Source organism: Typha latifolia, chromosome 3 (assembly GCF_019914945.1).
Source record: "Typha latifolia isolate L0001 chromosome 3, TyphaL0001v2, whole genome shotgun sequence".
NCBI classification, from domain to species: Eukaryota; Viridiplantae; Streptophyta; class Magnoliopsida; order Poales; family Typhaceae; genus Typha; species Typha latifolia.
The window spans coordinates 15,603,671-15,617,813 of NC_133088.1; the positions used below are offsets into that span (position 1 = coordinate 15,603,671).

At 36.6% G+C, this 14,143-nt stretch overlaps 2 protein-coding genes across 2 annotated transcripts; one reads left to right on the forward strand and one right to left on the reverse strand.

Annotated features, from left to right (window-relative positions):
* Nucleotides 1-318: 318 nt before the first annotated feature.
* Nucleotides 319-6,288, reverse strand: LOC140784655 (zinc finger CCCH domain-containing protein 17-like). The gene is made up of 9 exons (XM_073132175.1): nt 5,503-6,288; nt 5,336-5,431; nt 5,165-5,254; nt 4,910-5,011; nt 4,655-4,801; nt 4,048-4,167; nt 3,860-3,919; nt 993-1,090; nt 319-909 (listed from the first exon to the last, which is right to left on the reverse strand). Exons 1-9 carry the CDS (start codon nt 5,965-5,967, stop codon nt 768-770), a joined length of 1,320 nt encoding a protein of 439 aa, XP_072988276.1. The 5' UTR covers nt 5,968-6,288; the 3' UTR covers nt 319-767.
* Nucleotides 6,289-7,834: 1,546 nt separating this feature from the next.
* On the forward strand, nt 7,835-8,188 carry LOC140784028 (uncharacterized). The gene has a single exon (XM_073131204.1). It carries the CDS (start codon nt 7,835-7,837, stop codon nt 8,186-8,188), a length of 354 nt encoding a protein of 117 aa, XP_072987305.1.
* The last annotated feature ends 5,955 nt before the right edge of the window (nt 8,189-14,143 follow it).

A 14,143-nucleotide genomic window follows, 5' to 3' on the forward strand; every position in this document is an offset into this window, starting at 1 on the left:
TATAAGCCTTATCTTTGTTCTTCTGCGGAATGACCAAACAATCCTAAGCAAGGGCAGGGGCGAATTGTGTGCGCCGTTTTTCTGGGCGACGACACGAAAGTAGGAGCCAATCCAAGGATACGAATTGTTTATCGCCATGTTCTTAACCGTACCAAACTAATCTTACTCAATTACAGAAAGGGATAAATTAACTCTCACCCACAAGGCTGACAGCCTCCTTACTTCAAACAAGCTAACCATATCATGACATTCTCTGTTTGCTACTGTCTCAGAGAACTAAATCCATACTTGCAAGACCTTACTTGATTGGGCCTTGAGTTAAAACACAGAGAGAAGGAATAATTATTGATAACTGGTCTTTTGGCGTGTGCCAAATTATTCAACATGCAATACACTGATGTGAAGGTATCCATTTAAAACAAACAATCAACAATCAGTCGTTACAGCTGCATAATAATACTCATTGCAAGACAAATTTATTCTATTGCTCATTACGTGCCTGAGAACTGTGCCAGTATGCAAGAAACTGCTACATTCTACTTAATTCATGCTCCAAGAGTCCAAGCTAACCGACTACTGACAATAAGCTCTCTTTTATCCAGCCAATGTGGATTCAATTCAGATCGAACTCTTGTTAGGAGAACAATAGAAGATCACCATCCAAATGAGCCACCGTATATCTCACTCCATTGCATTTCATGTAATTAAGGTCATAAATTACATGAGAACAGGAATATAGACTACACGACAGTAGCTCTCATAGTGTGTCATGAAGTAGGCGTCTCATTTGTCAACCACTTCCACACCTTCAATTCACCAGTTCCATCTCCTGTGAAGAATAATCCACCAGGACCAATTTGTATTGCTCTCACTTCTTCCTTGGAGAATATTTTACCCCTCTCATTGAATCTACAAAAGAAAAGGAGTTCCTGTTGAGACAGTCTGCCAAGCATCTCAGCAAGAAGAACATCTGACTAGTCTAATAAACTTACGATGGCAGGTCATATAGGCGGACAGTGTTGTCATTAGATGAACATAATAAAACAGGCTTTCCTTGAGCATCATGCATACCACATAGTGTGAGCACTCCCTGAAACCAAAAGATATGTTACTTAACAAGGTAACAGCAAGAAGCGAAGCAAGGTTGCAGCCAAATTCTTCTTAAACAATAACATAAATTAAATAAAGGCATAGGAATCCTCTTCTTTTTTTTATGGTTAAGAGTTAAGACAACAATAAAAAGTTCACAAATCTGAGATACAAATATTTCCTAGTAAGAATTTCTATTGAGATTCATGTATAGCAGTCCAGCAACCAATCCATGTTTAGAACTTCAAAGAACTATACACGTTTCAAGATCTAGTGTTCAAATTCAAGGCATGAAAATATCAGAAATGTTGCATGCACAAATTCATGACATCCCACACAGAATCAGTAAGGAAGTAGCTTATTAGAAATAAGTTTGCCACTTAAAAAAAATCGCTTGAACCCCACAGATACACCAAATATTAGTTGTGCCAATCCAAAATCCCCTTTCACGATGAATTCAAGAGGATTCACATTTCACCATAAATGGCCAGAAAAGCAGATGGTACAAAACAGCAGATGTATGTAAGTTTATGACAAATCATTGATAATTGGCACTACTATAAAAGAAAGCAAAACGAAAATAAGAGTACAATAAAAGAAAAGTTCAAAATACACTCTCAAAGACTTGGAAAGGCAATTGTCAATTGCAATTTCTCCTTGAGCAAATAAGATGGAAGAGTGTTGACACGTGAGTGTCCAAGTGCATCAAGCTCCCACTACAGTGGGCTCTGGAAAAGGTAGAGATGTATGCAGTTGCAGCCTTATCCCTTTTAGTGAAGAGGGAGTTTCCTCTTGAACCCATGACTTCTTGGAAGTAGGGCTACTATAGAAGTTTGTGGGCCCAAAGACCGTTCATGTCCGACAAAATCAGGTCAAAATTCGGCTTGATCCCACTTTCAGCCCGACCTGACCCGACTCGGAAACCTATTGGACTAGCTCAAGTCAAGGGATATAACTCAACCGGCCCGAGCCTGTAGCTCTCGTCCCATCCATTAGAGCCCAACCCAAGCCTGTATATATAGGCCCATCTAAAGATATTAGGATTTTAAATTTTGAATTTCTAAAGGTTTATATAGATGGAAGATGTCATCATATGGAAAGAAAGAAGTATTAGGAGTTCTATTATAAGAAACTTTGATATAATTGGGCCTCTTGATTAATATACTTTTTAGGTAAAAAGCTATTTGTTAACTAAGATGGCAGCACATCTAAACATTACATCATCAAAAAATTATATGCAGAATTTAAATCACAAATTTGCTTTAAAATGGGTGTTATTTGTAAATCTTTTTATTGGACCCTTTTCTTTTGGGGCATGGGTCTGTAATAGGCCATTGGTGGCTAGCCCAACTTGCCCAAAACATGGACATAAACCGGACTGGGTCAGGTTTTTTAAACCCCACACGAGCCTGAACCTAGCCCAAAACTAGTCCAAGGTTGGGAACCCCTACCTGGAAGTAAGGTGCAAGCCTTATCATCACACCAAGTGACCAAAAAAATAACACTACAGTTGACCAAAAAATAGTTAGATCTAGCAGCTTGACTGTAATTCTTGTTGAATCTACATAAGTGAAGACTTATATGTTTCTACTAATCATGACTTTTGTCTAATAGCCAGAAAAATGGCCTGTAATGTTAATCAGTTGTAAGTTGCAATCGTCTTGTTCAAAAATGCCGGTTTAATTGATTAGGTCTTGACTTAGTTAAGCCTAATGGGATTGAGCCCAACAGTTCAAATCATATTGGACTTACCTTCTAAGAATATATGTTTTATGTGCTAGATTCTGCTGGATGTATTCACCAAACTATATTTGCCAGTCTTAGGAATGCTCCCATGTTGGAAAAACATTACCCATATGCCAAAGTACTTCACCTTATAATATTTGTGCATCTCCACACCTTTCCAGACCCATTTCCGTTGAGCTTGCTCTCCTTAAATATCCCTGACATTCTCTATTACAAGATTCAATACTGCCAGATGAGTGGCAACCTGATTTTAGATCACTAGTGAATGTTGAAAAACAATATCAGACCCTGTGTTGGGTGATCTAATGCTATATTTCAGATAATCGAGAGCTGAGATGGGTTGTTCTTTAGCAACTACATTCTTGAGGTATTGCAAAGGGAAATGAGACAATAAAATGAATTCCTACTTCCTTCCAAGCAACAAGACTAACGGAATTCACTTCAAATCCATTATTTTCGAAATAATTAATTTCATTTTGAAATGAAATCAACTGAATTCCATTCAACTAAAATCAAAATGAATTCCATCTAAAATTGGTTCCAAATAGAGCATTAGCCTACCATCTTATAGGGAAAGGAAATAGCCTCTCGCACTTTCAATAAATAATTTGTCACCAAATGTAGCTCCATGAAAAAATTGCACTAATTTCATCAAACTATAGAAGACTTGATTCTCTGAGACTAGTAACATCATCTATTGACTATTAGTAATATAAATTTAAAACTTCCATCTCGGTGGCCCAAGTAGCCTACATTGGAAAGAGAAGATATAACATGGTGAAAAATCTAATTGAAAAAAAAAAGCAATGTTCTTATGGAATCAATAAATACAGTACTGCAGACACTATGTTAAAATGCCAAAGAATAGAAAAGCTTATTGATGCTCACAGAAACATTTATTGGATACAACAAAGCTGAATTTTATAATCTACAGTGAAAAAACTAATAACGGTCATTACAAAGAATCACCTAATTTGTGACATTGGGAATGCATTGTATTATCATTAATTTAAAAATGACTTACATGTTCTTCGTTGTGAGTATATGTTACTTCAAGGTTTCCAGTTTCTGTAGCAACCCAAACCTGAAAACAGAAAGGATTATAATTGAGTGAAGAAAATGATGATCCAAGTGATCAGGACAATATATGGAGTGGAAATTGAGGCCAAGGACAGCGCATTACAATCAAGAGTACCAGAAAAGGAAACTCACCTTTACAGTCTTGTCCAATGAAGAAGATAATAAAAACTGATCCCAGCAAAGTAGTGACATAACAACAGACGTATGGTCAGAAAGGGTCTGGATACACTGTAAACTTGTAAGGTCCCACACCTGAAACATATATGGTACTTGTGAGAATGCCGAGTGTGCTTTCACTCCAACTAATTTTTCAATTATGAAAGTAAAAGGAAATTCATTAAGGTAATATGTTTGACGTAACAATGGCATCTAAGATCTGAATACCATGGAGGAGTAAAAAAAGTAAAATATCATAATCTCACACAACTAAGAAATGATATATGACGAAAAAAATATCTATCAATTAATTCAATGACAGTGGTGGAACATAAAAGCACCCTACAGCTGTGGTACAAGATCTCACTCGTATAAAGTACATGATGCCCAAACACTTTGATTAAAGGGAATTATGTTAGTAGAAACCTAGAAGGCTAGAAGTACAAACAAATGGAACCTTTAAAGTTTCAGCCCATGGTTTAAAGTTTTGGCAGGCTCTATTTTCAACTATAGTCTGCTCAATTTCGCCGGCTATCATTCATACTACACATAAGTTGATCTAAGAAGATTAAAGTTTCCTTACTCTTATGGTGTTATCCATTGAACCAGAGTAAAGCCTCATTGCTCCAACAACTAATGTAACTACAGCAAGTCGATGGCCAGGAAGAGAAGCAGCTGGTTCAAAGCAGTTTCCCACAGCACTAAATTTCCACGCTAAAATACTTCCATCCTGCAGCGGACAACAAAGGATATAACTTTCTTTTGCGTGGAATTCTAATAGTTTGTGTTAGATGTCCGCAAACTGTTAGGTATGCCAATCAAATAAAGGAGAATGTACCTGTGTCCCAGCAAAGAGCATCTCATTACCAACTACTAGAGCATAGACTTGTCCAGTAGGCCCACTAAGGCTTAGATCTGTTCCTGTTTGTGTATTCCATGCCTGCAAACAGAACAGGTTCCAGGAAGAAGTTATACAATTATTTGAATTAAAAGTAGAGAAACAAATGCAAAGAAACTAAGAACAAAAGGATTTTTTTTTTTGGACAAAAGGCAAGAACCCTGTTTCATTGAAACATATAAAAAGTTGTTTTACCTTAACAGAATTTGGAATTCCAATGAATATCCATGGCCCCTCGCTTATCATACAGCCAACTTCACCTCCCATATTGATGGCCCCGACGCACTACCATACAGAAATAGCATAATGAAACCAACACAATCTCAAATTTCTAGTGTGGTAAAAGAACACCAGGAACTCCGGTACCTGCCCAGTCTGGCAATCCCACACTCGGATTGATTCATCCTTGCTCCCAGAGTACAGCTTGTCCGACCCTGACGGCAGCGCGATCCCAGAAACAACCTACAACACAACACATTGAGCTAAATCGCCAGTTCCAGACAGAAACTAATCAAGAAGTACTAAAGAGCCACCTTTTGGTGCCCTTTGAGAGGGGTGAGCAGAGAGAAGCTCTCGCTGATGAACCACGAGTGCAAGAACCGGCAACCATCGCCGTAGGGGCAATTTCCAGCAAGAAAGTGCTTGCAAGCCTTATCCGATACTTTCCCTGGGGCCCGCCCCGCCGCGCCGCCCCCTCGGCCCTTCCCCCACTTGGAAGCGTGCCCGGCGGTGTTCGGATTCCGCCACACGAGGCCGCCCTGGTGGTGGTTGTTGGCCCGCTTCGATGCGCCAGCGAAGTCGGATGATTCAGGAAGCTCGCTGTGAAGGAACGGGCAGCGGGGGCGGTTGCACCGCCCGGCTCGCCAGTGATAGCAGACCTTGTTCAGCTTCTCCGGTGCCGACGAGGAGGAGGAGGACGACGACGACGACGACTGGGAAGGGCCAAGCCTTTGGTAGATCCGCTTGTTGCCGAACCGATCCGCCGTCTCGATGTCCATGGATTGGAAAGCTCGGCAAAAGGGATCAAGAAAACCCTACCGGTGGATCAAAAGATGGGTAAGAGTGTGGGGATCGGAAGGATGCAGCGAGATCGTGGGTATTAGCCCAGAAGGGGAGATAACACGGCGGGGGGGACCCAAGACTAGGGTTTAGGAGAAACCCTAGCCCCTAGCCCTGTCCTTCTTCCCCAACTAAATCCCTTTGCCTTCTTCCTCTACAGATCTTAGTTTACGAGTTTGGCGAGCTTCGCGGTGGGTGGGTCGCTGCCCATCCTTGCGCCGTCGGCCTTTACCTTTTACACACACGAGTCGTCACGACCCGATGGGCAACCGGATCTGCAGTAAGGCTAGATCCGAACCCGTTTAACCTTGTTGGGCTTTGGATCCTGATCGGGGATCTAAAGTAACTATTAATTTAATTGGGCTTAATCAATTGAGTCCATCATTTCACAGGCTCAGGTGGGCCGCAGCCCACAGAGATTAGATTGGTCCACAGTTGCACTGCATATTCCATGATAAAATTATTTCTCAATAATTCACCGGAAAACCTCCAACTTGATCAGACTATTTGTTGAATATTAGGTAGGATTGGTTATTGTTTTTTATGACCATTATGTTCTTCCATTAGGCATAGAACATAGAAAGCGATAATTTTGGAAGGGTTAATAGCAACAATCCAAGGCCGTCTCTCTCTATTTGATGGGTTGGTAGTGACGCTTTGCCGGTAAAGATGGTGAGAGATGGTAATGATAGGAGTGGCGGCGAGTGCAATTAAGCGAGATGTGTGAGGCGGCCATAAGCATCACCATCGTTCATGGAATAGGATTTATGAGATGATGTTAGGATTAGTGTTCACAATTTTCTAATGGAGAACTAATCATCGGCAACAAATTATGATGAACGGGTCGCTAGTCAATTAGGATATAATGGTAGCACGACCCTCTTATTAAAAACCTTAATTAACTCACCAGTGCACGTAATCATATCTTCACATTGATTTGCCAACACATGGATTTCACATTGCTTTCCTATGGTGAAACTTAAAAAAATAGTTAAAGAGGGGCTCTTGCAACTTAATTGCATTTATATTTTTTATAAGTAATATATATATATATATATATATATATATATATATATATATATATATATATATATATATATATATATATATATATTTGCTATAATGATGTGCATGTAATTTACATATGCGATATAAACTAAAGTTCATTATTACAAATTAAAAAAAATGAGATATAATTAAATTGCAAAAGTCACCCCAAATTATACACTAGATGAAGTTTCAATAGGTCGCAACTTAGTAATAAAGATATACCACACTGTAATAGAAGGTTACTGAGTTGAGCTTGCCATTAGAAAAAAAAAAGAAACATGTACAAGAATTAAGCGTACTAGTGACTTGAATAAGGTTAGTTTTGACGTCTAGCTTATAATTAGCCTACTGACTGATATTCCATTAGAAAAAAAAAAAAAAAAAAAATATATATATATATATATATATATATATATATATATAGATACTTAGGAATAAAACGGTTGTTACCACTAATACATTCTCACATCATCCATGATTCAGGGATTACATCACTCTCGCCCTCCAAATTTGAAAGAGTCAGTCGAGCATCATAGCTGACCTCAAACCGAGCCCTAAACCTTGGCCTCCAAAGTCCATTAAAATTCCATACAATAAAGCGTGTATCACAAGTCCTCAAAACCCACTTAATCCACGCAAATGAAAACTAACCACCCATATCCCCCATTCCATGCCCCCATAACTCCATAACCATCGACACATCAGACATCCAACTGATCCCTTCCTCTCTCCAGGAAACCAATCTTTAACTACGCCATGGCAAGGCACAGAGATGGGCTCGTGGCCGCTGCCATCTCCATCGCAGACATGGCCTCGTGGTCGTGCGCTCTGGCCTTGATCGCTTTCCTCCTCGTGAGCTCGTTGCGGTCCGGCTCGGTGGCCAACTCCTCCTCCTCCTCCTCCTCGTCCGAGCTCGACGTCGTGCGCGGCGGGAGGTTCGGCGAGCGACCCTGCGACGAGATCTACGTGGTGGGCGAGGGGGAGACGCTGCACACCATTAGCGACAAGTGCGGCGACCCGTACATCGTCGAGGAGAACCCTCACATCCACGACCCCGACGACGTGTTCCCGGGCCTCGTCATCAAGATTACACCAACCAAACTCAAGTAGAGTAGACAGTGCGTCAAGTAGAGTTGGAGAGAGAAGGAGAGGGGTTTAGGTTTAGATTATTTGTTATTGCTGTAGATATTTGAGGGCGATAATGAAACAATTAAGTAATAAAAAAGGCTTATATTTTTTGTAGGTTTTTGTGGAATCGTGTGAGTTTCATTAGTGTTCTTGTGGATTTCATCAAAGATGGATGAGAACATTAACTTGATAGATAATTACAAATATATTAGAATATAAATATAAATTATCATCTTCTATGAGTCAACAAAATAAACTATCTAAACTATTTTTTGCAGCACACGGACTGTTTTACTACGTAAACTCTTCTAAACGCTCTTTCTACTGTTTTCTAGTTAAATTAGAAGTGAACTGGTGATATACTATGTAAATTATGCTATTCCATTTTATGGCTATAAGTTGGAAATGAACTCATAATACACACGTATTTATGACATCTTGGACAGATTTGTGTAATGCTACGTATGACATGTACAGCAAAAGGTGAAAAAAAGTAGTCGAGTTATCTTATATACCCCTTTCATTGCACCGGTTTACCATAGATCTGAGTAAAACTTGCAAGTTAGACTTAATTGTTGGGAATTTAATGGAGACTATTGACCTATCTAGGTGTTTAAATTTGAATATGCCAATAAGTCTTTTAAATATCTTCTTTATGATAAAAGGCCACCATCATCGACCAACAGAATCATTTTACTCTTTGAAATCCATTTAAATTTTAGCAGCACCTAATGATTAAATATTAGTACAGTATAGATTCTTACCTTCACTTTTGTCAAAAATTACACCTTGTGAAAGTGAGAGAAAACTCGGATAATATAATAATTGCTTAATTAGGTGACTCGTCGTCGTTATCCCCTTGGCGTACGTGGAACTTATTTTAAGTATGCATGAAGTCGTCCAAATTGAGGTTATTTTCAACTTTGATGCGTGAAAACTTAAAAAACTTTTGGACAAATACGCCGTAGTTTAGCATGGGTATTTAACTCTATCTATTATAAATATTAAAAGAAATATAACTCGCTTTCGGGGTGAAATAAATAATTTAGAATTTTTTTTACGTCGTATGCACTTCTAAAAAATTTATCGTGTGGTTTTACCTTTTACATAGATATTTTTTAAACATAAGTAACCATTACAATTTCATTAAGTTAACTATATAAAATAAAAAAAAGAGAAAAATGCTTTATTCTCAATAACATGGAATGATTTAAAAGAATTTTGAAGGGTATCAGGCAAGAACTACAAGTTTTAAATATGAAATCTAGAACCATTCATGATGTACGTGTACGTGGTTGAGGCCCTTTAATCCCACTTGCCCTTCTCCTCTATAAAAAGGCTTCGGCCCAATATCTGAACTTGTATAAAAATGGCGGCCCATTTATTGACAATTATGGCCCATTTTGGCTTCATAATGTTGCATTGTGGGCTAATAATAATATTAAAATTTTCAATACCGTTAATAAGTGTATTTGATTGTTAGAAAAGTTAAAAAGAAAAAGTGAAATTATTTTCGATAGGTAAAGAAGTCACTTTTTAGAAAAATTCTTAAAAATCCACTATTATATTATATGATTTTCCTACAAAAGTATTCAACAAGCAACCACACTACTAAACATCATACACAGTTACACACACCATCTATCCCAATCAACCCCATCGAACGGTCAGCATCCGATCAGGACCTAACATGCGAGTCCACATATTAGGATCCCCATCCTTGCAGTGATATACACATACAAGTAGGAAGTGGTGTTATGATTCCTTTTTGAAGTCCAGAAAAAGAGAGAAACGATGACACCTAACAAATACTACATCCTGCAGCCTTGTCCATTTGTTTGTTTGTTATTCTAGTCCACATATATATATATATATACATATAAAAGTCCCAAAAAAGTTATCCAGGATCTTGGCCACTACTATTATATGTGATCATTAACCCAAGGAGGAACGAATAGATAAGGCCATGAGGGTTCTTTGGCCTTTGCTAATTACCTTTTTCTTCGTCGAGGGCTGTAGAAAGTCAGAATGGGATTAAAACGTGAGAATAATGCTAGGGATCGAAGAATATTTATCCGTATATGCCTTTTGGGAATCGGATATTCCTACTTTATCGAGGTTAAAGGCCAAGGATACCTCGACTTGTGGAGAAGATAAAAAGTGAGTGGAAGAACTACATGACAAAATGGAGATTGTGGTATAGAAAGTAAATTAACTGAAAAGTTTTGAACGAAATAATATGAGAAGATCTTCTTTTCTTATGTTTATCAAGGATAATTTTAAGTGAATTTGCTTCGTGCTGAGTTAGATTATAGAGTCTGAGCGATAAGATGATTAGCAAAATAATAGTGAATTAAAAGTAATTCAAAGCCAGAATGATAATTATAAAATTACCGAAATATAGGGTACCATGAATAGAGAATTTCTTGTATTTTTAATTAACTTATAGTCACGAGGGCCACACAACCTTATAGCCTCCCAATCTAGTATATGTTCTTTTCTTATATTCATAGATTGTGATTGTGATTGTGATTGTGATTGTGATTGAGTTATTTGGTCGTCTATGACATATGGTGTTTTTTTTATAAAAAAAAAAATATTAAGAGAAAGCTTGTAGGTAAAAATATTTTATTAATATTTAGATATTATAAATATAGTTTGATACACAGATTAAGATAAAGAATAGAACCGACATTCTTTTAAAGCAAGCCTTAAACTTTGGCTCTAATTTTCTCTTCCTACCTTGTGATCTCAGACATCAATATAATTAATCAAGACTTTTTTTCTTCTTTCCATTTGATCATCAAAGATGTTTATGAATTAACTTGCGAAACCATGGAGCTGCAAGTATTTTTTTAAACATTAATGCTTTCTCCTAATCAAGATATAATGAGCAGCTAGTGTTACACTGTTACATAACGTATGCTACATATACAAGTTTATTGAATCCACCTTTCTCCTACTTCAATTGTAATATTTGTATGTTGGATTTATAAGAAAAGAGACAATATGTGTAAAATCTGAAAGATATATGAAATATATCCTCGTGAGTCAATGCCGGAGCCAAAGTTTTGGGATGAGGAGGCTAAATATGAACATCTAGAAACATACAAACTTTGGAAAAAATAAGTAAAAAGATAATCTAATTTTTATTAAAAAATTTTAATTATTAATAACGATTCATAATTTTACGCGACAGAGTCCTCCTATTTTGGAATTGTTGTATAATAGATTTGTCATTTAAGTTATATCAAATTTTTGTATATTATATCTTTTGAAAACATAAAGTAATAATATACTAAGTATTTTGCCATTGCAACTTGCAAGCGAGACGTTAAATTAATACGAGAGAGAAGACTTGCACATAAGAATTGAGTTTAATTAATTCTTGTGGTTTTCTTCTTAATTGTGAAATAATAAAATTGATAGATAAATTTTGCAAAATAATACAAACTTCTTACTTTAATGCCTATAATTTTGGAATTTTCTGTGTGTGGGTGAAATGAGGCTCTACCATGAACACATAATTATGATTATCGACATTATAAAAATAGTAGCCCTTTTTCATATATTATGTTAGAGAATTGAGTCAATTATTTTTAAAAAAAAATGAGCTCGAACTTTGTGATAAAGGAATTTTTAAATATTAATAACAGCGTTTTAAAATAATCAAACTTACGATCTTTGTCACGAGCTATTAAGACCCTACTAAGTAACTGTAGTGGCTTAGTTACCAACAGTCTTTAACAAAAGTTAATACATCAATGCATATTGTAATTAAGGAGAAGTTAATTATCTCCGATCAAACTTACAACAAATGTATCCGTGTGCTTTGACGAGATTGTAAGACCACAAATTTGGTTCTAACTGTAAACTAGACAAAATTCCTAATTTTCCAACCTTTGTACTTTTCCGCATGTCCGAGGCTCGTGTTGCATGTTTTCTACTACACCTTTTCATTTAGATATGGCGAGGAGGATCATTTAACCCTCGCTTTAGAAGGAAGAAAGAAAGTGACTGTTGATGGTTTAACACTCATTTGATATTATCCATGGATACTAATAAATATATGCAGAGATTTTAGAGAGTTGAAATATAATAAAATTTTATTTTTAGAAATAATAAAACTTAAATATTTTTCCTTAAAGTTGTCGACTGAAAAGCACTTAAATGGGGCATGTTATATTTATATTTCTGAATTGATTTAATTGAGACATCATCAAGCTTCTTACTTTAAAAAAAAAAGAAGGTTTGTGTAGCTATTAAAGTGATGATTGTACTAACGAGCACGATTAATATCTAGGTGATATGTGTAAATCAGTTCGATCAATTATCATATATGTATTAACATATTAGTCGTGCACATTTAATAGCTTCGATTACACGTCATAGAGATACTAAGATCGATAAATAATTTTTCGCAGCTGACATTGCTTTGTGAGCTCCAAACAATAATTTTTGTAGTAGGTTGGTTGCCTATTTCGGGGCATCTTTCATTCATTTGGCTTTTAGATGGCAGTCTTTTTCTCTTCCATGTTCTCAATCTCATAAATGAGGAGGCACATCAGTCGTACAACTTTTAGCGCACATTTTCCTTCTGCCATATCTAGTGCAGTCTTCTGTAGATGATTCAGCATTTATTCCACTGCAAGTAATGTTCGGCCAATTAACTGCTTAATTGTTTGAATGAAACAGGACGGACTGCCTTCTTTAAGGAAGAAGAAGAAAAACTAATGAATTTGAATGGAGTTTTTGTTGTAAGTACGTCGACTGATTTTTTCCCCTTCTCGACAAGCCTCGTATAAAAAAAGAACTCGTATAAAGTAGTCTATAATAAGAGAAGGCCGTCACAGTTGGATAGTCGATGGAACATCTGACCTAAATATGGCGAGAATATTGGGCAATAAAATCACGTGAGCCTGTTATTATTATACTAATACACTAGGAGCCAATAGTTAAAAAATAAAGGCACTGCACTCGGGCCCACCTCTTCTGTCGCACTCAAATGAATGTTAATTACTCTATTATGTCCATCATGGCGCTTTGCGCAGCCTAATTGCCCTTCTATGAACTACCTACCACCTTGATTGCTTGATACGATGATTTTTTTTTTTTTGGTTATATGAGAGAGACCAGTTAAATAAATATAAATTAGTACTTTATATAGAAAATTAAAAATAGTTAGAAAAATTACTAAGTGTGAGATTAAAAAAAAAAAAAACAACTATACCCAATTTTCAGGAATACTCCTTAAAATTTTTAATCATAATATCACTCCTAAATGCTTTAAAAATTTTAATGCCACCATTTCGTTAGTTTACTGTCGGAAAAATTGGGCGAGTCAGCTTACATGGTAGTTATAGATATAATTAATTCTAAATGACTTAAATGCTCTCGTAATATTTACACAACCCATTAATTAAATTAGAATAAAAAATTATTCTAATAAAATTTTAACTTTTCTTATTATTATATTCAATCTTTTCCCTCTACTCCTCACCGTCACCACCCTATCCTCTCCCTCTCTTCTTCCCGATATTCTCTCCTTTTTCGAGCTACCGCAACGCGTGGGATGGGAGGCCGCGGCGAGCTTGCTATCGTCATACTCTCGTTCACGCACTGTTGCTATTGTTGCCTTCTTACTCACGCGCCACCCGATAATAAGTTAGGAGACGGGAGAGAGAAGAGGGCTTTACAATTTTAATTTACTTTTTTTAATTAATAATATTCTGATATATTAATTTGGGGTATAGTTGGTCATTACCTAGTTCACTTTGCTCTAAAGTTTAGGAGTGATATTGTAACTTTAAAAAATTTAGGGGTCTTTGTGAAAATTAGGTATAGTTTAGGGGTGTCAAAATTATTAACCCGGATATCTTGATATAGATTTCATGCTCTAATCTATTTAGTTTTTTTTTATTTTTAATATAAGTGTTG

Coding starts and splice junctions, on each gene's coding strand:
- LOC140784655 (XM_073132175.1), bottom strand. CDS start 5,967: ATGGACATCGAGACGGCGGATCGGTTCGGCAACAAGCGGATCTACCAA. Junction 3,920..4,047: donor CATTGGACAAGACTGTAAAG/GTGAGTTTCCTT, acceptor TTCTGTTTTCAG/GTTTGGGTTGCTACAGAAAC. Junction 910..992: donor CGCCTATATGACCTGCCATC/GTAAGTTTATTA, acceptor TTTCTTTTGTAG/ATTCAATGAGAGGGGTAAAA.
- LOC140784028 (XM_073131204.1), top strand. CDS start 7,835: ATGGCAAGGCACAGAGATGGGCTCGTGGCCGCTGCCATCTCCATCGCA.